At 41.3% G+C, this 24,399-nt stretch overlaps 1 protein-coding gene across 1 annotated transcript in view; it reads left to right on the top strand.

The window, feature by feature from the left end:
- The first annotated feature begins 4,924 nt into the window (after positions 1 to 4,924).
- LOC126400103 (rho-related GTP-binding protein RhoN-like) overlaps positions 4,925 to 24,399 on the top strand; it is a 57,770-nt gene continuing 38,295 nt past the window's right edge. Inside the window, exons 1-2 of the mRNA XM_050060571.1 lie at positions 4,925 to 5,292; positions 7,875 to 7,962. Of these exons, the coding sequence (XP_049916528.1) occupies positions 5,185 to 5,292; positions 7,875 to 7,962 (196 nt within the window). The 5' untranslated portion in view covers positions 4,925 to 5,184. The remainder of the gene's footprint in view (positions 5,293 to 7,874; positions 7,963 to 24,399) is intronic.

Here is a 24,399-nt window from a genome sequence, read left to right on the forward strand (position 1 = left end):
GTGCTAGCAATGCCATGAGGTCACTCTAAACCAAAGCTATTTGCTTTTGAATGTTAATAATAATAATTATAATAATAATAATAATAATAATTAGATTTAGGCTCCATATTTTTTTTTTTTTACATGTATCATGTTAAATTGGACAATTGTCTCCCGTTCCTCACATGCGTGTATCTATAAATCCACAAATCCACAATTGTTTTATACTTTCTATTGTTTTTGGCACCGATAAAAAAAAGCAAAAAATAATAGAAGTGATGAAATGTTTATGTCAATGTGACTAAAGAGTGTTTTTGTTTTTTTTAACAGGAATCGACATAAAGCAGATGTCACACTTTTAAACTCTGCATTACCAAATGTGATATCAGCCTAGACATCATGGTATGAGTGGGATGAGCCACGATAAATTATGACAGTGTCAGTGTCTGGCAATACTCAGTATGTATTGTGGATTCCATTCATTAACACACACTTGAAGATGCTTTTATTTTAACGCCATCTCTTGTAACTTCCGGTGTTTTCCTACCTGCTTATGTGAAGATTGACGCATCTTAAAAAGTGACCGATCAGTTTTGTTGGCAGGAGACTCAGGGATGTGAGCCACAGAGCTGTGGAGAGTTTCAAAGCCCGGACACTGGAGTGCTGGGAGGACTGTTTGAAGCCACAGCTGGAGGAGACTCATGCAGCAGCAGCAGCAGCAGCTCAGCTCAGCTTCCACCTGCTGTTCACGAGTTAAATAAAGTCGTGACTATCTGATGCAGAGTGCAGATGTGAATACATGATTGTCTCCAGTTCACAGTCATGTAAAGAATTTTAATCTTTTTCTAATTAAAGATATAAAAGTGTATTTAAGGCCTTTACAGTCTGCAGACCTGTTCTTAAAACACCTGACACACTTGGACAGTTAATATTAGGACACACAGTGAAATACTAAACTCAGCTCCTTTCCTTCATACAGTTATTTGCTTCAGTCACCCAACATGTGCCCACACACAGTCTGTGCACACACACAATCATGCACACCCACAGTCTGTGCACATGTCTTGCACCCTGCAACTGGAGCTGCTCTCTCGTCTCAGGTCTGTCACAGAGGAAGTGGAGGGACGATGAGAGAGATAGAGATCTTTATAAAGGGCAGGAAATTCCTTTTTTAAAAACATAAAGACGAGTGTAAGGTCAGAAGTTTCAGTTTATTATTTCCTTCCCCCTCAGTTAGAGTTCAGATGAAGCTGAGACTCAAAGAGAGGAGTTTGTCTGCACACATCTGCACACATGTGGCACCAGCGTACACACAAACTAACACACTCATCAGCACAGTCAGATGGGAAAAAAACAGCTGTGGTAACTAATGCTGGTCTTAAGTGTTCTCAGATGCTCTATATTTTCCACACACACACACACACCACTGTGTGACAGCTTGTTGGTGAACAGAAGTTTCACATCCTGCCACCTACATTACTAACTCAAAGCCTCTTGCCATTATCACCTATATGACATATTTCACCTTTATCATCACAATTTTTATTATAATATTTGCATCCAGAGTGAACATTCAACCCTAACCCTTATCTAAACCTATGTCTGACCTGAAGATCAGCTCCAAGTTTGAACCTTCAAACAGGCCTTTGCAGGTCTGCAGGTGAGCACTGGCCCCAAAAATGTCCTTACTGTCAAGGGTCTTAAATTCTAATTGGTTCTCACAAAGATAGATGCACGAGCACACACACACACACACACACACACACACACACACACACACACACACACACACACACAGGATGCTTTTGGCTGCAAAGTGTGACCACTTGAAGGTGAAGGTTAAGTTTCACATCCTGTCAGGTACATGATTGTCTGAAAGCCACTTTCCGTTATCACCTATATGCCATATTTTACCTTAACATGGCCGCTGAAAGCAAGCAGGCAGGGCTCCATGGAGAACTGACGCTTCAAGTCCAGTGTGCACCCAGCATTAATGAGCACAACTAAATGTCTAACCCCAACCCTAACCCAAACCCAGGGGTCTGTAACCTTTACTATCAAGAGCCATTTTTGGCCCAGGACAAACGAAAACATCTGTGTGGACCTTATAGCAAAGATAACACAGTAAATTAAGCCTAATTTAGCATATTAACATTACTAATAGGTCAAAATGTGCATTCATATGTTTGACCACAAGGTGGCCACTCTGCAGTGGACTATTTATGATTATTTGGTTCTTAAACATGCAGCGTTAGTGGTGAAAGCACGTGGGAGACTCAAGTAGCCACTGCGGTTGAGGTTCGGCAAAAAATTAGAGGAAAAAGCACCAGGTTGTAGACATACGACACATTTTAGTCAACAAGATGAACTGACTCTAAACTCTCTGTGAACTAATCTTAAATGGACGTTCACCCCCAAAAACATAGAATTTGACACTAACTACATTTCTGCCATTACTAGCGTTACAGTTCTGAACTAATCAATGACCAATTTAATATTCCTAATGATTGTACTAAGTGCCTGATAGAGAAAGGTACTCTATACCTTTGGATAGGTGTTATAAATGTTCGTCAGAGGTGTTTAACACAGAGGTCCCTTTAAATGCCAGACTGTGTGTGCCTGGACTAAACCCAGAGGACTCTATCCAAACATCCAAACAGACTAAACCTCTGGACTTTGGACTCCTCTCAGCCAGGAGAGCTACTGCATTGTGTTGGAAGAGTACAGATGTCCAAATATTGAGAATGTGGATAAAGGGGGTATCGGACTCTATAGGTCTGGAAAGACTAACTTATTTTTCTAAGGGCAAGCGAAGGATTTTTTCTTTTTCAGCTCTGGGAAGCATATATGAACATATGAAAGGAGTAAATGTATGCATTACCTTATCGGAAATTGTAAAAAGATGCAGGGAAATATTCAGATTTATTGGTATTGTACCTGATATCTGTGCAAGTAGAGTGTGTGTAGATGAGTATGTCTGTGTAATGCATGTTATTTTAGTGTCAAACTGTTGTATTGTTGTTATGTGATTCTCTCAAAATGACAATAGACATACTGGGGAAAAATCAATTACCAATTCTAACAACTGAAACTTGGAATAAAATCCACTCTTAATTGTGTTGAGCCTATATATTATATTTTATTATTATTATTATTACTATATACAAAGCCTGTGATCTTATAATATATGATGCACTATCATGGATTAAACTACCCAAAGTATATTAAGTGTTTAAAATTATCCTTCACCTACCAAAATACTTCTTGAATGTACAATGCGGCAATAAAATTTTGTAATATTCTGACTCTGCTGCACACTGGGTACTTTTACTTTGGTACACACATTTTGTTCATTACTGTTTGTTCATTGCTATACTGTTATGCTTTTACTTTGGTAAGATGTTGAAAACAAGCTACTTGTATGTATTTCATTTTTTATTTTCCACTTTTACCTGACTATAGGATCTGAAATTAATTTGTCAACAGTGACAAAGGGATTTAAAACAAGAAAAACGATGACATGATGATATTATTAACTGGTAACATTGACATGAATATTACAAAGAAGAAAAAAGGGGCTTTGAATGTAACCGTTTTGCTTTGTGAATGACATTTTCCAGTGTATATAAATAACTGAATGAAACACAAACACACTCACTGTAGCCTGTGGAAAATAAATGGACTACCTCAGTTTGACCAGAAGATGGCGCTAAAAGACTTCCTTCAGCTTCCTCTCGCTCAGCCTCTTAGTCAGCTCGTGATGTTATTGTAAATGACAAACAGCCCATAATAAAGTGAATTATGTGGTTAGATGAGTAACAGTTACTCAGGGGCCACCAAAGGGTCAGGATGCAGGTTTATATGCAGAGCCACGGTTAATCCAGTTAATCTACTATCTATGATCTCCTCACTGTGTAGAGACTTTGACACCTTAAAAAACAAAAGTCATCATGTGTGAATTTTATACATGATCCGCCCATTATGTTGTGTGACACTCACTGTGATGTGATGAAGACCTGCAGAGAGAAAAAAGACGTGTATTAGAATTTTATAAAGGTTTTACTATAATAAAAATGTGTCATACTTTGTTATGTTAACGAAAAACATGCCCTTTTTATATGTGCTTCTGTTTACTGCCGGGAGCAGCTGATATTTATGTGTCACAGGTTGAGAATACAGCAAGGCAGCAGGAGACAGTCACAGGAAGACCGGAAGTAGGAGGATTTTGGCTTCAAAGTAACAGCACAGAAATAAATAAATAAATACATTTTAAATAACTAAAAAATAATACAATAATAATAGTAATAGTAATAATAAGCATAATAAATCAGATTTTTATACAACAGAAAAAGCAGAAAATGCAAGATACTGTTTACATGTTTAGTTTAATTACATACCACATTAAAAAAGAAATAAATAATACATTATTTAATAAATACATTGTAATACTACTACTACTACTACTACTACTAATAATAATAATGATCATGATCATGATAGTCAAGTTAGTTTAATTACATACCACATTAAAAAAAATGAAAATATTAAATGAATAAATATATTTTGATGATAATTTTAATTTGGACAAGAAATGGGTCTACTTATATACTGTTTTATTTGCTCTATTATATTTATTTTTATCCTTATGTTATTACTTTTTTTGGCATGTTTGACATAAAGTGTAATGTGTGTTGTTAGATTTTTTTTTTTTAATTTAATTTAATTTAATTTAATTTAATTTAATTTGATTTAATTTAATTTAATTTGATTTAATTTGATTTAATCTAATTTAATTCTGTAGCATGTACTCTACCATGTAGCCCACTACTATCCATCTACACACACACATTCACAGATAACTAGTCGTACTTTGTGAGCTTTTATTATGAAAGGTCTTACAGGAAGCCAGTTTTTGGAGCCGCTCCTTGACAGGTGTTGTCAGGGTGCCTCACTTCACCGGTGGAGCAAAGGAGCGCAGCATTACGCAGAGCATGTTGCCGAAACTACACCAGACTGCGGTGCTGCTGAAGTTTTAGGACCTGAAGTGATTTCTTCTTCTTCATCACCATCATCATCATCTTCCTCTTCTTCTTCTTGGGAAGAAATATTGACAACATTTAGAGCTGCTCTTCGACACTCAACTAGTTTGGAGCTAAATGACAAGTAGGCAGCGACTCGGAGCCACTCAGTGATACTCGGGGCACGATGGAGAGCAGTAAGGGATTACTGCGCTGTAAGATCGTGGTGGTGGGAGACACGCAGTGTGGCAAGACGGCTCTCCTTCACGTTTTCGCCAAAGACTCATACCCGGAGGTAAGAGACAGTGTTTCGTAAAGATGAACACATGAGGAAAGTCTGTAAAAGCACAGGGCACGGCAAAGTCAAACTTCAAAACCTCCTGGTGTCACCGAAATTATGAGATCTGACTGATGACGCACAATATGTTATTCATTTATATTTATTTATTTATTCTCATGTGGTTTGATCCTTTTTTATTGACAATGTAAAGTAGACGGGATGTGCCAAAATGTGGTTTCTTCATGCAGGTTTTGTTTTTCTCTATAACAGATTTTTGCGTGCTGTTTGCGGGTTATTATAGTGTAGAAGCAGCTGTATTAAATGAAGACATTTCCAGAGTCCTGCCCGCTCAGTGCCCAGTAACCACAGAAATCTGCGCTCTGTGCGCTTTTGCGCATCGCGCGCGTCAGCGGTTGATACCGTCAGCAGGAGCAGGAGCAGTCTGGTCTGTAAACACTGGAACATCACTGGTTTGACTCCGCAACAATCAGTGCGCTTAAATACTTATAATCTACACGCCGAGGCAACACTTGTCTGTCCAGACTGTGTGAGAATTAAAGGGGAAATACGCCCATTTTGTAAATCCATATATGTTATTCCTGTGGTCTAAGACAGTCCTTAAAAATAGTAAACATGAACAACTCCCCTAAATCCAAAAACTAGAGTGCCAAAATTCAAATATGTGATGCCATCAGATATAAAGTCTGGAGCTGCTCCACAGACAATGAATGGTGAAAGATGTTCCAGATGACACTGACAGCACCCAGGGGAATGTTCTGGGTGTATGGGGACATTTTCTGTTTCACAACTGACAACATTACAATAGAATAAAATTAATTTAGGTATAAAAAAGAAAACAAACACTGTGTGTGTATCCACAAAATCAGGCTCCCATTCATTGTCTATGGGCAGACTTTGATGACATCACAAGTTTGAGACTTACTTCTCTGGTTTCTGGCTTTGACAGAGAGTATCTCATGTTCACAAAGACTGATTGAACTTTCCTAGGCCATGGAAATAACATATTGGAATTCTCCAGTTAGGTGGTGTTCCTCTTTTAAATGTAGAATATGTAATTTTCTACGCTCAGGGTCTCTCAGGGTGGATGATAACAAAAGATGGAGCAATGCTGTCAATACAGTCAGTTTCTCCCAGTTAGGATTCCCTCACTGGTCATTGTTTAGGATATTTTTTTTTTTTACCAGGAGCCGAATTATCCGCAGAGGTCTCCTCCGCTTCAAAACAAACAGACCCAGTGAGTTAGATAATTAAAAACACTGAATATAGCAGTTTAGTATGAAAAACAAGTGTTTCTCTAATGCTGTTTGGCTGGTCACGGAGGGGCTGCTAGCTCAGCTCCTGCTCATGCATGCTCACCTTTTTTCCCTGATAACTTAAGACCCAAATGCTCAGGAGGTTTTTACCAGGAGCCGAATTATCAGCAGAGCTCTCTTCCTCTTTAAAACAAACAGACCCAGTGAGTTAGATAATTAAAAACACTGAATATAGCAGTTTCGTATGAAAAATAAATGTTTCTCCAATGCTGTTTGGCTGGTTGTGGAGGGGCTGCTAGCTCAGCTCCTGCTCATGTGTGCTCACCATTTTTCTCTGGTAACTTGAGACCCAAATGCTCAGGAGGTTTTTACCAGGAGCCAAATTGTCCGCAGAGGTGTCTTCATCTTCAAAACAAACAGACTCGGTGAAATAAACCAGCAAAAACACTGAATGAAGCAGTTTCATGTTAAAAATCCGTGTTTTTCCAACTCTGTGCAGCACAGCAGGGCAAAGTTGGAGCTGAGTTTTTGAAATGTGAAAAAGTTACATATTACATCTTTAAATGTACAATTATAATGTTTCCATGTGGGCCTAAAATTCTGAATGCCTAATGATTTTAATCAAGATCAAACAATTAAAAATTATCTGCTAGATTATTTAATATTGAAGGTTTATGACATAAAAACAAGTTATCAGGAAGTTATCAGGTACAATAGAGGACACTTTGACCTTAAATCTTTTGCAGCTAACGCACAGTGCTCAATGAGCAGTGGACATTTTGAATCAAGTAAGATTTTGAATGGATAAATACAACAACATCTCATTTTCAATTAATCTGTGTTGCGGTTTTGTCTGTGCTCACAGTATGTTGATAACAATACAATGGGAAATATAATTAATTGGCAGATAATGTATTGAAAATGTAAAAGAAACCAACACAGAACACTGTGTGTTACCAGAAAGTAGATTAAAGACTCAATTATCCTCTGCACTTGTGGAGTTTCTTTTTAACCTGAACCTCTTGAACTCTTGAAGATAATGAAATCAAAGCTTGTTGACCTAAATTTCTGAATTTGGAAATAGGTCAAAGCTCAAAATTGGCTTCATCTGCTTTACACACACACACACACACACACACACACACATGCTATCTCGTACCTCTGATCTCCGTGAGTGCACTATCATCTGCACTACAGAGCCGACTGGAATAATTAGGTTTTTTTTGTCTACCTTACATTATCTTGATTTAAATTAAATTCCACAATGTACACAACAGCCCTCCGAGCTTTCATCTAATTTTAGCCACGCGTGTCTCATTTCAGAATTATGTCCCCACCGTGTTTGAGAATTACACAGCCAGCTTCGAGATCGACAAACAGAGGATCGAGCTCAACATGTGGGACACTTCAGGTAAGATGCACTTTGGTTTGGTTTCACCCCTTTTGTGTGGCGAGACTGTCATGCCAATGTGATCAGAGATGCGTCGCGTCATCGGCCCATGGAGTAGTTAGTTTAACAGGTACAAATTGGAAAGGAGCCGACTCCTCGTAGCGTTCAACAACATCCAGGCTGCGGGCCAAAAACATGAACAACCACAAAGAGTGTGTCAGGATGATTTGTTGAGAGGTATGAATGACACGTTTTTTTTTTCTTGCCAATGGGTGAACAGGTTAAAACTGAGACTTTCCCTGACTTTCTCAATCGCCTGTAGCAGCCTGTGGACTGACTTCTATATGAAGGGCTCAGGCCAGATTTTGGGGACAATCTAAAGATGTGATGTTACGTACATTCCTGAGTGTCTTGCCTCTCTTCAGCTCCACTACAGCACTAACAGTGTGCAACAGTAGCTACGTTAGCGAAGAAATGGAGTCCACTAATGTCAACAAACGACCAGCACCCACCACAACACAGAGTCCACACATGCTGTGTTGCTGTTATATAAATTTTAAAGCGACGGCCTGGTGGAAACAGACCTCCACTTCGTGCTCTGTAGCAACTCAAATTCAGGCAGAGCAAGACCAAGTGCCATTGGTCCGATCCCAGACCGCTCTCCCGACTGCCTCGAGCCTTTGCCAGATTAGCAAACTTTCTGTTGCTGCTGTTACATGGTTTACCCCGTGCTGTCGCGGCCACCAGCCAGCTGTGAACTCCAGGGGCTCGGGTTTGCGATGGCTGAATTCGAGTTGCTACAGAGGTTAAGTTTCAAGCTGCCATCTGCTCTCCTATCAGAGGAGTAGTGTCCTAGTGGTGGGGAGTGAGGCGGAGGGTCCGCGGGTTCTGCTAACTAGCTGTGCAGCAGATAAGTAAGCCTCTGTGTGTGTGTGTTTTTGGTTTTTTTTTGCTGTGTCATGTTTGAACAGGTCTGTAAACAGTAGCAGCATAGAGGCCTGTGAAAACTTTATGGTGGTTACTTCTTACTTATTCAGTCTTTCTTGGTGCAGACTAATTTGGATCGATGTTTGAGCGCTGCTTGGGTGGAGACGGACGGTATTTTGTGGTGGCTTGTCGTTGCATCGTGTCAGTTAAAGTAGCTAAAATTTGTGCGTTTACATGGGTTGTTGTAATTCCATCACTGCCAAAACTAATGAATACCCATGACTACTGCAGTCTCATTTGACCCGGGTGTGAATGCCAATTGTAACCTTTCCTCTTTACATTAAAAAGCCAGATGTTAGTGGATGTTAGTGGGTTTTTGTGCAGTGGGAATTGGCTTTAGTTGGCTAGCCTGCCAGATTATTCCCCCAGCTAACGTGATATATGATAATAACTTATGCATTATGTCAATCAGTGTTGATTCAGTCCCCAATTAATGATATAACAATACAAAGTGCTTACTGCTAGCCAACAGCAATGCAGGAACAGCCAATGAGCATACCATAATGTAATGTGGAAACAGCAAGCTACTTAGTATCATGGAGCCAATTATCCTAATGAAATATAGGAACACTTAAAATACTACTATATACTACAATACTCTAAATATGACTGGAATTCATTTTCCAGCCTTCTATTACCAATAGGATAACGGCCAGTCTTGGCCAGTCAGGTGTTCGCTCTTGTCTACAGAGTACGAGCACCAGAGTGCGATGCTAACAGCAGTTCAATAACAAGGATTTTCTGAAAGTTATACACTGAACCTTTAACTGATTCGATGTAGATTTACCATTAGCAGACAGACATTCATTAAGTGTTTATATAACTTCAGTCCTGTCACCACCTTTAGAGTTAATGTGACACTTGCAGTTGGTGTTGAACAGCCGCTTTGGAGTTATATTGGCTCTGTGAGAGGATAAACAACTTGTCATTCAACACATGTCTGCTCCAAGTAGCTGTCACCGCATAATCATCACTCATGAACGCTGTAAAACTGGCTGCATTCATGACTGTATTACAGTTACGATTTAACATCGTGGCCAAATCCAGGCAACATGGCCGGGATTCCAGCGTTAAAACAAGTGGGTTTTGTTATTTTGAGTTAACAAATGTTGATGGCAGAGTTGTTTGTCCACTCCTAGGGCCGACTTGGCTCAAGGGAAGCTGTTCAAAACTGTGAAGTTAACTCTAATATGTGAGGACTGGCATCAAAATGTTGATTTTTATACTCTCAAAGTTTTGCAGCTGAGTTATTTTTGCATTTTTGAGACCAGACTCAAACAGCTGAGAGTTTGTGGAGCTCAAACCGTCAGATTCTCTCAGTCTCTGGATACAAGCTAACTTTCTCCCTTTCTCAGCCTTAGGCCCTTTCACATTTCATTTCCACTTACATAACAACACCCGAAAACTTGTTCTCACACAACCACGGGGAGCAGCTTTAATGCGCAGCGTTCCATTAACCTCCACCCATGCAGACAGACAGAAAGACCAGCTAGACAGGCTGGAGCTTAAGAGTTGCAGCTGCTGAGGCGGGTGTTGCCTGTTGGTCTGCAGTGGGTGAGGCCGCTCCGCTGTGTTTGAACAACACCCTCTGAAATTGCTGGTTGTTTCAAACACACACACACTGTGGTGGATGACAATTAAAGGAATGCTTAAACAGTAATTTACTCCACCACACAAACAAAATTCAATTCATCTTTTCGTGTGAATCATGCGCCCTTCACGACTTTATGATGTCATATTAATGGCATCGTCTGGCAGACAATAGCAGCTGACATAGTGGACATAGTGCTCTCAGGTGTGAATGTGTGTGAATAAGGTGTAAAGTGTTTTCTCACCAAAGCTTCCCTAATCCATCTCCATAAATACATTTTAAAAAATCTATTTCTATGGGAGTGTGTGCAGCTGTGAAAGAAAAATATTACTTTTTAACAAGAAATGCATTATGAAAAAGGAGTTTGTGGGAGGACAAACACCAGCCAAAAGGATTTTTTACAGCCTGGCAGCCAAAATACTGAATTTATTAATGGCTTTTTACTGATTTATAAAGCAACAATAACGGATTTATTAGTGATTATAAAACCATTAACAAGACAGACATCTTTACAGTGCATATCTCCAACACTCGGCACCTCACAACAAAATAATCTAGACTGACAAATAGCTCTACAAAATATGTATTTTTAATTTCGTGGCAAACTGTCCCTTTAATATAATTAACTGGATTCTTGTCAAAAACCAACAATGATGGCAGGTGATCTGTGTTTGACCTGAGCGGGCTTCCTCCAGCTCTGAGAGGAGACGTTGCCTCGCAGCGTCCCTGCTAGCTATTCTGGGTCTGTCTCAGGAGACAGGTGCATCGGCACCTTCATCAGTATCACCAAAATTCCCCCCGGTACCTGCCTTTTCTTACTAATGACTGAATCGGGGGGATTACAGTCGCCTGGTGTGCTTACAAGGATGGTTCTGTGTGTGTGTGTTTGCTGCTGTAACAGTAGCTGTAATACTCCTGAGTGTTGAACTTCTGCTCTTACTTACATTTGCTATTTCTTATGCAATCACAGTTTTGTTTGAGTACATACAGTACGTCTGCTGGTGTGTGTGTGTGTGTATTTGCAGGCATGTGCAGGCAGGCGTAAGAGACAGCCGAGCAAATGTTTGTTAGCGCTCTGTTTGTCTGTGTATTAAGGGTGCTCCAATCAGAATTTTTGGGCCCATTACCAATCGCTGGCAGCAGTGTTGGCCGATACACCACACCGATCACAGAGTCTATTTGAAGCCTTCTATTTGTAGTGCAGCATTATTTATTTAACTATCCTTAAAAACATTGTATATTAAATACTAAAATTAAGAGATGAGAGAGTATCATGAATTGGCAACTGTTTAATTATTGGTAGGCAACATATGCAACATGTTCCACTCTGCCTCTTGAGACACAGTACCACATAAAATCAGACACAAAACGACGATCTCCGCACACACAAGCATTTTAGCACCGTTTCTGGAAACGCATATCATGCGACCATTTACGTACACTGCGCATTCGTGTGCAGGTGTAAACAGGAAGCAGATTTTTTACTTTGTGGTTGTATCTTAGTTCCTGAAAGTACTACAAAGGTAGATCATCAATGGCGAAAAGTAAGACCAGAGATTTTTTTTGGCTCAGACCGACCAAATAAAATGAGTATGAGGGTGCTTTTACATCAGGCTTCCGAGTGCACTTGATCAGTTCGTTAAATTTATGTGAACACAATGTACCGTACCGGGGCATGTTATTCCGGTCCTCGCCCGAGTCCACTTGAAAAGTGGTCTTGAGTATGGTTCATGTGTGTTCTGGTACAGTACGCATCAGGTGTGAACACCAATTGTACCAAATCAGGGAAGTGGACTGGACAGATATGTGACTGCAAGGAGTTTTTAACCAGTTATGAAACAGTCTGTATGAGACTGCAGTGCAGTCTGCCGCGGAGAGATCCAGATCTGGCTTCACTGCCACCTTCGACCTACAGTTGGAGCTATAGCAGGAGGCAGAGAGCTGCGCGCCCAACAGCTGCGGCTCCTCCTTGGGCCTGGAGCAGAGCTTTGCTTGCTGCTCAGCCAGACCCAGCTCATGACAGTAACCAGGACAGCAGAGTCCGTCTGCAGCACCCATAAAAACGTAACGTGGATGATTGCAAATGTACTCCAAGCTGGACATGGGGAAGTGGAGACGGGCTGCAATCACACTTGGGCACTGTACGAATCAGTTGTACCTAATATGAAAATGCCCCAGGACAGTCAAGGGGTCAGTACACATTGACTGGGAGTCGTTGCAAAGCAAATACAGAACGACTGGTTAGACCGAATTAGAAAGTAAATGTGGGTGTCTACCTCATCGTTTTCGAAAGTCTCCATTTTTGCATGTCCAGACGAAAATGAAAAGAGTTTTAATACTAAAATGGGGGAAGCAGCGTTCTCAAGTCTTTGTTTTAGAAGTTAAATATGTCGTAGTAGTGTGGACACTCAGTGTAGCAGAAGTTACGTCTTTCAAAATGAAAATTCTGAGTTTGGATCTTGTTTTCTTAAGTGTGTATCAGACCTAAAATGTTGTCCACGGGATAGATGTAAAGCTCTCTGTAGGAAAGCTTGCGTGCCATAATGGTGTCGGACTCACTTTTGCTACACCTTCCGTACGTTTACATTGAAAACAATGGATTAGTGTTGGTGTGTGCAATTTGCATGACAGCAGATGAGCCAAACCAACAGGAGATGCTGTGGCTGAAACTCAGACATCAAACAAACATTATAGAAAAACCTCTTCTGTTGTGTTTTCCTCAGCATTTATCAGCGTGAAGTTTCAGACATATATAATTAAACGACTTAAACTGAGAGTGTTGGAATCATTTTGTGTGTGTAGTGGGACCAATTGAATGTCAAATGCATTCAAAAAGGGCCTTTTACCAAAACAGATTTGTTGTAAGTGGCTTCAGAGCTCCAACAGACGCAGATACAGATGATAGCAGAACACAAAACTCATCACAGATTTTAAGATATAAGGCCTGAGCTCCTGTGTGGATAACAGATTAGAGGAGGGCAGATAAGAAGAGAAATGTTGTGAGAGTGAGAGAGCGTTAGGCAAGGTGCCAGAACGAGCCTTGGAGCTGCCCGCTCATTGTGCAGAAACAAACAGTGGATTTAATTAATCAGGCACTTGCTGTGTGACCAAACACTTGCCCCCTGTCTCCTTCATTCTTCATCTCGCTGCACCACCCACCGCCTCTTCAACCTCCTGCCTCTTTCCTCTCCATCCTTACACGCTTGCCTTCTGACTCCCTGCCTCGTAGGTTAAACTCGATTTCTTTTTTATTCTGTCTTCCTGCCAAACTAATTTCCTCCATCGGTCTGCTCTGTGTACATCTCTGTTAGCTTTCATCCTTCTCTCAATCTTCCCGCTGTCTTCATCTCTCTCCTCTTCTGTCTTTCACGCTGGGTCGAATGTGACGCTGAGTCAAGATTAAAAGTCAGAGCGATGTGAGTCAAGATGAGATTTAAAAGGGGATTCTTTGCCTTGGAAACAGCAGTTGACAAACCAGCCTCCCCTCAAGGTCCATTTTGGAAACACATTTGATCACATCATGTGATATTCATCAGCAGATAATTCGCTCAGCCGTCATAGAAACAGTGACAGGGCGGTCTGCCATGGCAACAAGGGGTCAGAATGCTAAAGGGCCAGAATAACTAGCTCAGGGGCCACGAGGCAAACATGAGCTGTGGACACCAGATGAACCCCCCGTTTATACCACTGTATGCACTGTGTATATATTAGTTAGCAACTAGCAATTCAGCAGTAATTGTGATAATTTGATTAAACACCAATTTAGGAATATCGTCATGTAGCACAGTATAAACAGAAACAATAAAGGCCTTAAAACTAGATTTCAATTTCCCTACAAGACCAGTCCTACGAGGTAATGATGCTTGTACTGTATCACCTTATGCCTCATTTCCACCAAGCAGTACGGTACAGTTCAGTTTGGTACACTTTCCATTTTGAAAAGTTGTGGATGGTACCAATGGAACTGTCGTGTACCGTCCCCATTTTTGGTCCCCCCTCTGTTGGGGTACCTCACACACAGATCTGGCCCTAAAAGGTGCCTAAATGCACAAACCCAGTATTTTAAAATACCCCATAGAGAGAGACTCTCAGTGCAGCCTGTTTCATTTTGCTCTGAAAATGTCTGCGTGTAACCCTGATCTGTGGACGATAAACGAGGTGCAGACTGATGAAAGAGGAAATACAGTGAGTGCTGGACGTAGCAGTGAGAGACAACGGTAGTGGAAACGCTAGGTACCATGTCTGAAGGGTTACTTTTGGTTCCAGAGGTACCATACCGAAAGTGTTTGGTGGAAACAATGGTCGAAGGTCTCCAATATTTCAGTTTATAATATGCTTTAGCAGCAGCCTGACCGCCAGACAAAATAACAAATGTGAATTATCTGCAACTGGAAAGTTACGTTTTGATTTTCAAGGGGTGGTATCACCAGGTTTCGCTCATATTGGACACAACTGGATAGACCCAACAGACAACCAATAGAGCAACAAAACATGTGACATATCGCTTAGTAACCAGTGACCAGGTCCACCCGATGTAGATGGCCAATCACAGCAACAGGGCAGGATTAGGATGGTAAAAAAATAATGCTTGAGCAACGGACAAATGTAAACAGGCTACAGCATGCAGAGATGAGCTGGAATATCATGAGCTGGTATATTATACTTTTGCCAAATCTAGTTGGAAGTACAGCAAACACATCAGTGTTCTTAAGAAAAGTTGTCAGGTGGGGGCTTCAACAGAAAGTGCCACATCACCTGCTGCCATCTTGGTGCTCCTACAGCCTTAACACTGTCTCAAACACACCCCAGATTAGATAAACGGCTGTGATTGTCCCAGCACACCTCAGGCCATTGAAAATTTGGTGCATGTGCCAGTGCAAATAAGACATGAGTCTGCAGATTTCTCTGGCTCTGAGGCAAAGTTAGTGGTGCACACAGTATTAGCATCCTAATGTGCAAATAATAAAGTAACTGAAATTGCCACATGGTGAAACAGGAGGCCTCCAGCCTGCTGAGGGCCTGGTGTCCCGGGGCAGTTGCCTTCTCTGCCCTGTTGGTACGTCAGCCTTGAAATGACACTCTGCCAAGGCGTGATAATCAGACTGAATTGCCCTTTTGTTTCACTTCATTATTCAGTCTGACATAGTGTTCATGTTGGCCAATTCTGTTTGGGAGGGTGCCCAAACCAATCAGTAGTAAAAGTGCCCATTCATTGAAATGAAAAATGTTTGCCTATGAAGCGCAGAAGCCAATAAAGTTTTCCTGCTCCCTGGTTTGCTTCTGCACATGTGCAGGTATTTTTCACTAGATGTTACACTGGGGGAATGTCACACAAATAAAAACAGCTTTCCTGACTGTAGGATAGTTTTGCAGATACAAGACCCTCATGGTTTTAAAAATTCATGATAAAAAGAGCAATCAACCTCATTCGATGTTCAAATTGGCAGCAAATTTTTTATCTGCAGGGGATTTGTAGTTGCAGTACCATTACTGGCCACTGGAATAAATGCCATTTTAGCAATCCATACTAAGATGGCAGCGTGCATAGTCTCAGCTCAAAGCTCTGTTGTGACATCCACTCAGGCCGTCTTCTCACACGGGCCACAAACATAAGGTCGGGGGCGTCGGTGGCTTAGTGGTAGAGCAGGCGCCCCATGTACAAGGCTGTTGCCGCAGCGGCCTGGGTTCAAATCCAGCCTGTGGCCCTTTGCTGCATGTCTCTCTCCCCCCTTCACACTTCACTATCCTATCAATTAAAGGCAAAAAATGCCCTAAAAAATATCTTAAAAAAAACAAAAACATAAGGTCGGACCCCCCTCTTCATCACCCTTCCCTCGGGCAGACTGAGAACCCCCATCGCACGCACAAACAGGCAACAGAACAGCTTTTTCCCCAGAGCTGTGGACAGACCTCGGACTATAGACACCCCCCACCCTACACACACAATCACCACCACCAATCGTCAAAATTTTGGTCTCAACTACTCTATTTCATCATAAACAACCCAGAAATGGGGCTCAAAGTGCAAAATACCGAACTTCTCCTATAAGATCCACAAAGCCTGAGTTCACAAACATAAACAAACCTGACCTCACAGCAACATGGTGGCGCACACAGTGAACCAAGCAGGATGACATTTTCATACTATCTCCTTTTGACTTCTGACTTGCATTGCATTACAGCATTAATTCTGCTTCATAGCTCTAAATGAAGCAGTTGTTCTGAGTCATTGGTGGTGATTCACAGATCTTAAATCAGGCTAGTTGTTCCCAAAATCCAACAATCAAACACTAACCCTATTTACTTTATTTTGTATTTGCACATTAGTTTCTCTTTTGTATCGTTCTGTGCTGTGTGGTGCTGAGAAAAATGAGCATTTGAAACCAAAAGCCTGTTGGGAAACACTTAAAACAGAACAAAATAATGTCTGCTCATAACAAATTACTAAAGTAATAAGTCAAATCCTCCTTTGTAAGAAGCTGCTGCAACATTTTAATGTGCAATGTGCCTTGTGGAGTCATCAAAAGGCAATTGTTAGCTCAGATTACCATAAAACAAAAAACAAATTAGTCTCAATTTGCAGGCAGTGTTGATTATGATGACACAGCAGTTGTGTAGTCAGGGATCTTTGGTCTCCAAATGAAATAAATAACAAGACTGTGAAGTTAAATCTGATCCCAGACGACCTCGTGCGCTATAACACAGTTTTCATGACTTGATTTGCCCTTCTCTGCACTTTTTCCTCTTCCTCTCCATAATTTCATTCGTTCTTTATAACTCTGGCTGCCAGCTCCTCACCAGGCTCTTCTTCCCTCTGTTTCCAGCAGGCCAAGGTCAGGAGTCCCACCGTATTGGGGCACTGCCCTCTCAGCACTCTTGCACTTGATTAGCTTACCTTGCGTTTCCTTTGTCGGTCTCTCTATCTGTCTTTATGTCTCTCCTCCACTTCTCACTAAATCTTTTTCTCATTTCCTCTGAAAATCCCATACTGCCTCCGTCCTTAACTCGGTGTGTCGTGGCAGTTCGGATACAACATACAACTCACTCTAATTTGTCTTTATGGGCTGTGACCAGAAAAAAAAAAGATTTGGTGCCGAGTATAATTCCACAAGCATCTGGTCAATTATCAACCAATTTGCCAATGTGACTCTTAAAAAGGTCATAAATTAGATTAATATAGAGACTCCAGGGGTGACCTTTACATTCTTAATTAATTGTCTGGTGCTAATTATGAATATGTCCTGAAATCATATTTCTAGAATCCCAAGTAATTATATGCCATGTAATATTATTAAATTTGGCATTAAAACAGACCTGTCCTGGTTCACCTTCTAATTTTATGAGTGCAAATGTGAATGACTTGTCAAGCATGGAAGTATGACGGCAGTGTAACAAGCACATGGCACCATAAAAAGACGTGGAGAAAGGGAGCCATAGCATGAGGTTACTTCTTAATAGGCAACTGTTTGCCATTTAATATGTTTGCCATACCAACTTAAGGTGATAACACTATATGTTAAATCCCTTTTAGCCATGCAATCTAACCCTGAAATGTTCAGGGATATTTCCTGCATGGGGGTCATGTGTGAACAAGAGCAGGGACAATATTCAGGAAAATCTGTACCGCCAATGTCCCTTCTCATAACCTTGTAACATTTCAGGGAGAATGCTGGCACGGCTGTGTTGAAAGCACTGACATTACAGGGACAAGCAGGTAAAGGGTTACGTACGTCTGACGAAAGAAGATATACTTGATTAATCTCCAAGGGGAAATTCAATGTTTTCACTCTTTTGTCATATATACACAGAGTACACACATATGCACAAACAGGACGTATACATAAGTTAATGGAGAGCTCAGAGCGAGGGGCTGCCTATGGACAGGCGCCCCAAGCAGTTGGGGGTTTGGTGCTTTGCTTAAGGGGACCTTCGAAGTGCCCAGAAAGAGAGCTGACACCTCTCCAGCTACCAGTCCATGCTTCATATTTAATCTGGATGGGGACTTGAATCTGTCACCCTCCAGTTTTTAAACCAAGTCTCTAGGGACTGAGCTACTGCCGCCCAAAGACACCTTTATGTAAGGATGCTTGCTAGCTAAAGTTTGCTAGCTTGCTAATAAATACCGCAAAATATGATGGTATTGGTACATTTTTTATTTTCAGATGTTCCATGCCAGTCTGCCGACTCGCTGTCAGCCAGGCAGCGTCTCTCACGTTGTATTTTTTTTGGCCAGTATCATACAATATTGACTGGTTAGACACAGCAACAATCACTGCCTTCTTAGCGCATATTTCTTTGCTGTTGGTTGAGGCTGCAACTTTGCTGGTCAAAGTTCACCACCAAGTTAAACTCCATGGGATGTGAATCTGCTTCGCCACCAGAAGGGAATGTTTTATTCATTTTGCTCACATTGAATTGAAGTTAACAGGAAGCTAACATCTGCCACTGTTAACGTAGCGCGTGACCATACCCTTATCGGCTGAACATCAGTATTGGCCGATATTCGCAACCATCAACCAAGATGACCTTCACCGATGGCAGTGGCTGGTGTTTTTCTGTTGTATCACATCCGTCTAGCACAGCCTCAAAAACAGGGCTGGAGATTAACAGCATCCTGTCATCCTGGGGATTATAGACAATATTTTGGGACAAACGAAAATCTCCCTTGGGACGCCTTCAGGACGAAAGGACGTAGTAAACTCGACATGTTAATAATGGTACATTGTGAACAACAAAAGTAGGAAGAGAACTAGTTAGCATTAGCTGTTTGCTATTATCAGCTGTTGGCTAGAAACTAACAGTTTATAGAGGTTGCATTGAGTTACAGTATGATGACAGACTTTAAAAATCTGTGCTTCCCTACTTTCACAGAGAGTGAGCAAACCAAGATCCTGTGATCGAATCTAACACTTGTTAATAGTTTAGTATTTACCACCATACACTACAACAACATTGGCATGGGACAAAACTTTCTTCGGCCACGTACACGTACATCCTGCTTTGCCCAGTCTTCTTCCCCTGTTGAGTTTTTATGGCATCTGCTGGACTGTCCCTTGCCCCATGTATTCCAGCCTTGCTATGGCATGTGTGAAAAGGCGCAAGACAAAAATGTTCCTGATTGTACTGCATGTGTCACTAGTTAAAATCACTGTCAGTACCTGAAAGGTTATCTCAGTAATTTACCGCGACGATATGTGAAAGAAGCTTAAGTGTTTATAGCTTGTTTCCACTGCTCCCATTTAGGCATAGAAATGTTTTGCAGGTTTTAAGGACAACATTTAAATTAGCTGGCATGATTCACATTTTAAATTCTGGTCACATAGTAAATAATTATGCTGCATAATTACCAACTTCTCCAAAACATCACTGTTCACAGAGAACCAGTGCATTTTTCTGTTGCTGCAAATAAATTCAATTCTCCTCTCTATCTGTGTTCCTCTGTGGCTGGCAGACGACAAAAAGCAGTTGTTGTTGCCTGCAGGATATTCTTGCCACAAAACGGAAGCTTTCAAAACACACCGGTTTCACAGCTGAGCATGAGAAAGTGTGAGGTAAGAGTCGATAAAGCAGCCGGCTGAACCTGCATTGTCACACCTTAAAACAGTGAACACGGAAAGGAACGCATTGAGGTTTGCCGCCTTGAACTCTGCCCTGCAGGCGGCTTCCCGTTCAGAAGCACGTAACCTGAATCCTCTGTTGATACTTCCTTGAGGGCTTGACGAGTCAATAAGAACATGTCAGTTTTAGCTTGCCTGCACTCACAACACACAACATCTCTGGCATTTTAAAGACCCTGTTGCATCCATCCATCCATCCCAGGTTGGCAGAGTCTGTGGCTGAGATTGCCTTAACAATCCATCATTCATTCATGAGCAGCTTTTATGACCCCAATCACATGTTGGCTCCTTGAAAGCACTACCCAAATGTGCTCCGAGCGAGCATCTGTGTGTGAGTGGCACCTGGCTCCATGACAGGAGCGAGCGGAGAAAATAGCTTGATGTGTTGAAGCGTTTCAGAGGCTTTTTGGATGGGAGTGCAGATAGCGGGGGAACTGGGTTTTTAGTCCAAGTGCTGTTGGTTTTTCCTATTAAACATGTGCAGGGGTGTGTATGTTTGTGTGAGTAAGCGTATGAGTAAGTGCTCTGAGAGATTAGAGGAGGGGTAAAATATATAAATAGAGACAGTGAAGAGACATATAATGTCAAAGTGGAGTGCTGGCTGAAGTGCTCGTGTATAGGAGAGAGCATGCTGGACTAAATGAGTATTAGTAGGTTTCATAGTGCGAGCCTGTGCCCCAGTCACTCTGGTCTGGTGTTCCTCTGCTCATACAGCCCATTAGAAGACCAAGGGTACATTGAAAATCAATGGCCTAGATGCGTCTCCGCTCTCTTTCCCAGGGGATGCCTGGTCTGTCTCTCAGCTACTGGTGCATGTGTAACTGAGCAGTCTGTCTGAGAGAGACAGAAAGTCTGGATGAACACGCACACAGGAGTGCTAACTTTTAGATAACACTTTTGTATGAGACTCGCCAGCATCAACCGCTCCTGACTTGTATATTTATTCTTAAAATTCTCTTTCAGCACTCACTGTTGAGATTTTTTTCAGAAAGTCTCCCTTCACTCAAAAATGTGTTTTTCTTATGTTTATGTTTTCTAAAATATCTGACCTTGACTATACTCACTAGTATCTATGGTAATCTCAGACTGTGTTTGTGTGGGGACACCTGTTTTGAAGCCTTGAGTTTGGAATTTTGGCCGTCGCCATTTTTGACATTCGGAGCCTGAAGTGACAAGAAGGTGAGCTTTGGGGGAGCGAGGGGTGGATCTGCCACAGTGTAGTAATGCCTCACATACATTTGTGTCACATACATTAAAATAAGTGTTAATTTCGACAGCTATCTCAGATTTAGTCTTGGTCTTAAGAGAAAAATGCTTTTAGTTTTAGTCACATTTTAGTCATCTTTATCCTTCATAGTTTTAATCTAGTCTTAGTCAATAAAAATTAAAGACATTTTAGTTAGAATTAGAAATTAGAATCAAAGTGACAGGTTGTATAAAAATTTTATTTGGATAATTTTTCTCTCCAACTTCGAGTATTTTCTACACACAACTGTCATTTATCCAGCAATTTTTGACAGGTTTAAAAAACTCCACTAATTCATTCAACAGCTCCACCATTCACAGTCAGACACACACGGCTGATTACTCACTCCTGAATTACAGCTCACAACTGGCACCAACGGCTGATGTTGCTCTGGTGTGAGTGGTTTTGCTGGCTAGCGAAACTTCCTGGTGCAGACTATTTACTGGAGTATGCCAGCCTGTCGCTCATGTGGGATTAGAGGATAGTTGCAAGCACGGCAGTTCTCGGCAGTCAATGTCCGATAGTCATCCACTAACATTTTCGTCATGTCTCATCTCGTCAACAACAATGAAACATAGATTCGTCTTAGTTTTTATTATCAAGATGTATTCTTTTTTGTCATGGAAAAAAAAGAAATTTTCGGCAAAGTTTTTGTCAACGAAATGAACACTGATTAAAATCAGCGCTGAGCAAATGCTGCCTCATTTAGTTAGTTTTTAGCCAACTAAAAAGGCTACCAAAAAGAGTTAGCATAGTCAAAGTTTTCACATTAAACATGGTAGATTGTTCAGGTTTGGATGTAAAGCTGTCCAATGTAAACACACTGTATCTTAGCAAATGTTATTGTACATTTCACAGCCACTAACGCTGTGTAAGCCACTGCCAGTTATAAGCTAGTAAGCTAACAAACAAACTAATAAAAGATGCTAACTACATCTACCATTCTGATACATCTGCTAGTTGCTGATTTCGGGACACAACAAACTCCTTATCTGAGTCTGGGTCAGACTGAGGATCAAACATGTATGGCTGAATCTCTCTAAGGTTTTCTTTAACGTTAACGCCAGCCATCTTGATGCGCACACCGCTCTTTCACCGGTCTCACTGTAGCCAGATCTGTCTCCGTACTTCACTTTAGTGCTGTGTCAGCGTTGGACAAAGTAGAAAGCAAAACCTACGGCAAGCAGCTGTGGTGGACTGGGTGGAGGCCAGATCCCAAATTTCTCAATGAGGGAGAAAGAGCACATCTGCGTCCAGCCCTTTTTCAGAGTTTAGTTTACTTTTAATGTGGGAACACCATATTAAACTAAATAAACATTAATTATTCAGTATTTTTTACTTCCTTAAAATGTGTCTGGAGGGTAAGTTTAAATTTTCATGTATATAAAGAGGGACACTATTATTTTTAATTTAGAGTTTTCTGATTTTTATCAGACAATAAGCAACCTAACCTGAAATGCACCACAAAACATAATGTATAAACATATTTAATTATTCATCTCACACACACACACACACACACACACCATACAGATACAGTAACACACATAAGCAGTGGGAGAGTGGGGGTTTACAATGTCCATTATCCTTCTTCCTACATCACATCATGTATTCTGTATGTTAGTTACCGTAGCTCTTTCTCGCTGTTAATTATACATGTCTGTATTTGTGCCAACAGTTCCTTCTGTCCGGTATAATTTAGCTGGAGAGCACAATCTGCTTGCTCCATTGATAGACAGTCCCTTTACCCTCAGAGCCAGTTATCCATACAGAGACAATCCAACTGAGTGAGTCAGGCCGTGACAAAAGATAAACCACAGAAAAACCAAACCAAACTCCTCACAGTCGACAAAACTCTACCCTGGCTGGTGACAGCTCTCTTGCTAATGTGAATATTTGCAATAAAAAAGAAAGTGGAATGGATGCCGGCAATATTTTCGACGCAACCGCAGACACCGACATGGTTCAGACGGTGGTTTAAAACCAGAACGGCCCAGTTGTTATATTATGTGACTGGAAAAAAGTAATTAGGTTTTGTAGTGCACTTTGTTTAGACACAAAAGCGCACACAGGCGGCACTCAAGGGGTCTATCCATCCACTTAAGACCCTCTCTATCCCTTATCTATAATGCAAGACGTAGCAATGACCACTCCATTCAACCCCCAACACCTCAGCTATTAAAGAGCGGGCTGGAGGAGGTGGATGACGGTGACCCTGTTTCTACTGCGCTGTGATTCCTACTGTACAACATTAGTTTCCTGGTTTTATGCTTCCATGAATTTGTCTCAGTAAATGGCTTGAAGTGATCCTGGAATTGTCTATGTTCAGGCTTTCTTCCTCTGCTCTGTGCTTACATACTAACTAGTTTTCCCAAATTCTGAATTGCAACACATGACATTAGGTCTGGTACTTCTGATTGTGAATCACTGCTTTAATTAATGAATTATAAAATAGGAAACCTTTAATACAGACTAACAAAACTGGCATTAATTGAAAGTGATCACAATATTTTCTGACTTTGTCCTTGTGTCAGGGGACTATGCTAACCTGGAAATCCAGATGCCCCACCCCTAGCAAATTCAAATTTGCACTGCACGGTAATCTGGCCCCGACGAGCAGAGCCCGCTGAATTGCCAGTCGAACCAATCGGATCAGTCTATCTGACAGAGGCGGGCTCTGGGCGGGCGTAACATGATGACGACAGCGCTGTGCCGTAGGAGTCGAAAAGTAAACAGCCAAGATGGCAGCTGCCGAAGGACCGTGTCCATTCAATTTAGCTTTGGAAGAAACGCTAAGCCAACTACACTTATCTTTTTCCTTGAGAGACGAACAGAAGACTGCCCTAGAAGCCTTCGTTTCCAGGAAGGATGTTTTTTCCAGTTTGCTGACGGGATACGGCAAAAGCATTATATATCAGTTAGCCCCACTGTTCGGAAAACCAATGGGGCTTAGTGCAATGAATACGTCACCTTGGTTTTTGCTCTGATTGGCTATCGTGCCAATTGCGTGCGGTGGC

Source organism: Epinephelus moara, chromosome 13 (assembly GCF_006386435.1).
Source record: "Epinephelus moara isolate mb chromosome 13, YSFRI_EMoa_1.0, whole genome shotgun sequence".
NCBI lineage: Eukaryota > Metazoa > Chordata > Actinopteri > Perciformes > Serranidae > Epinephelus > Epinephelus moara.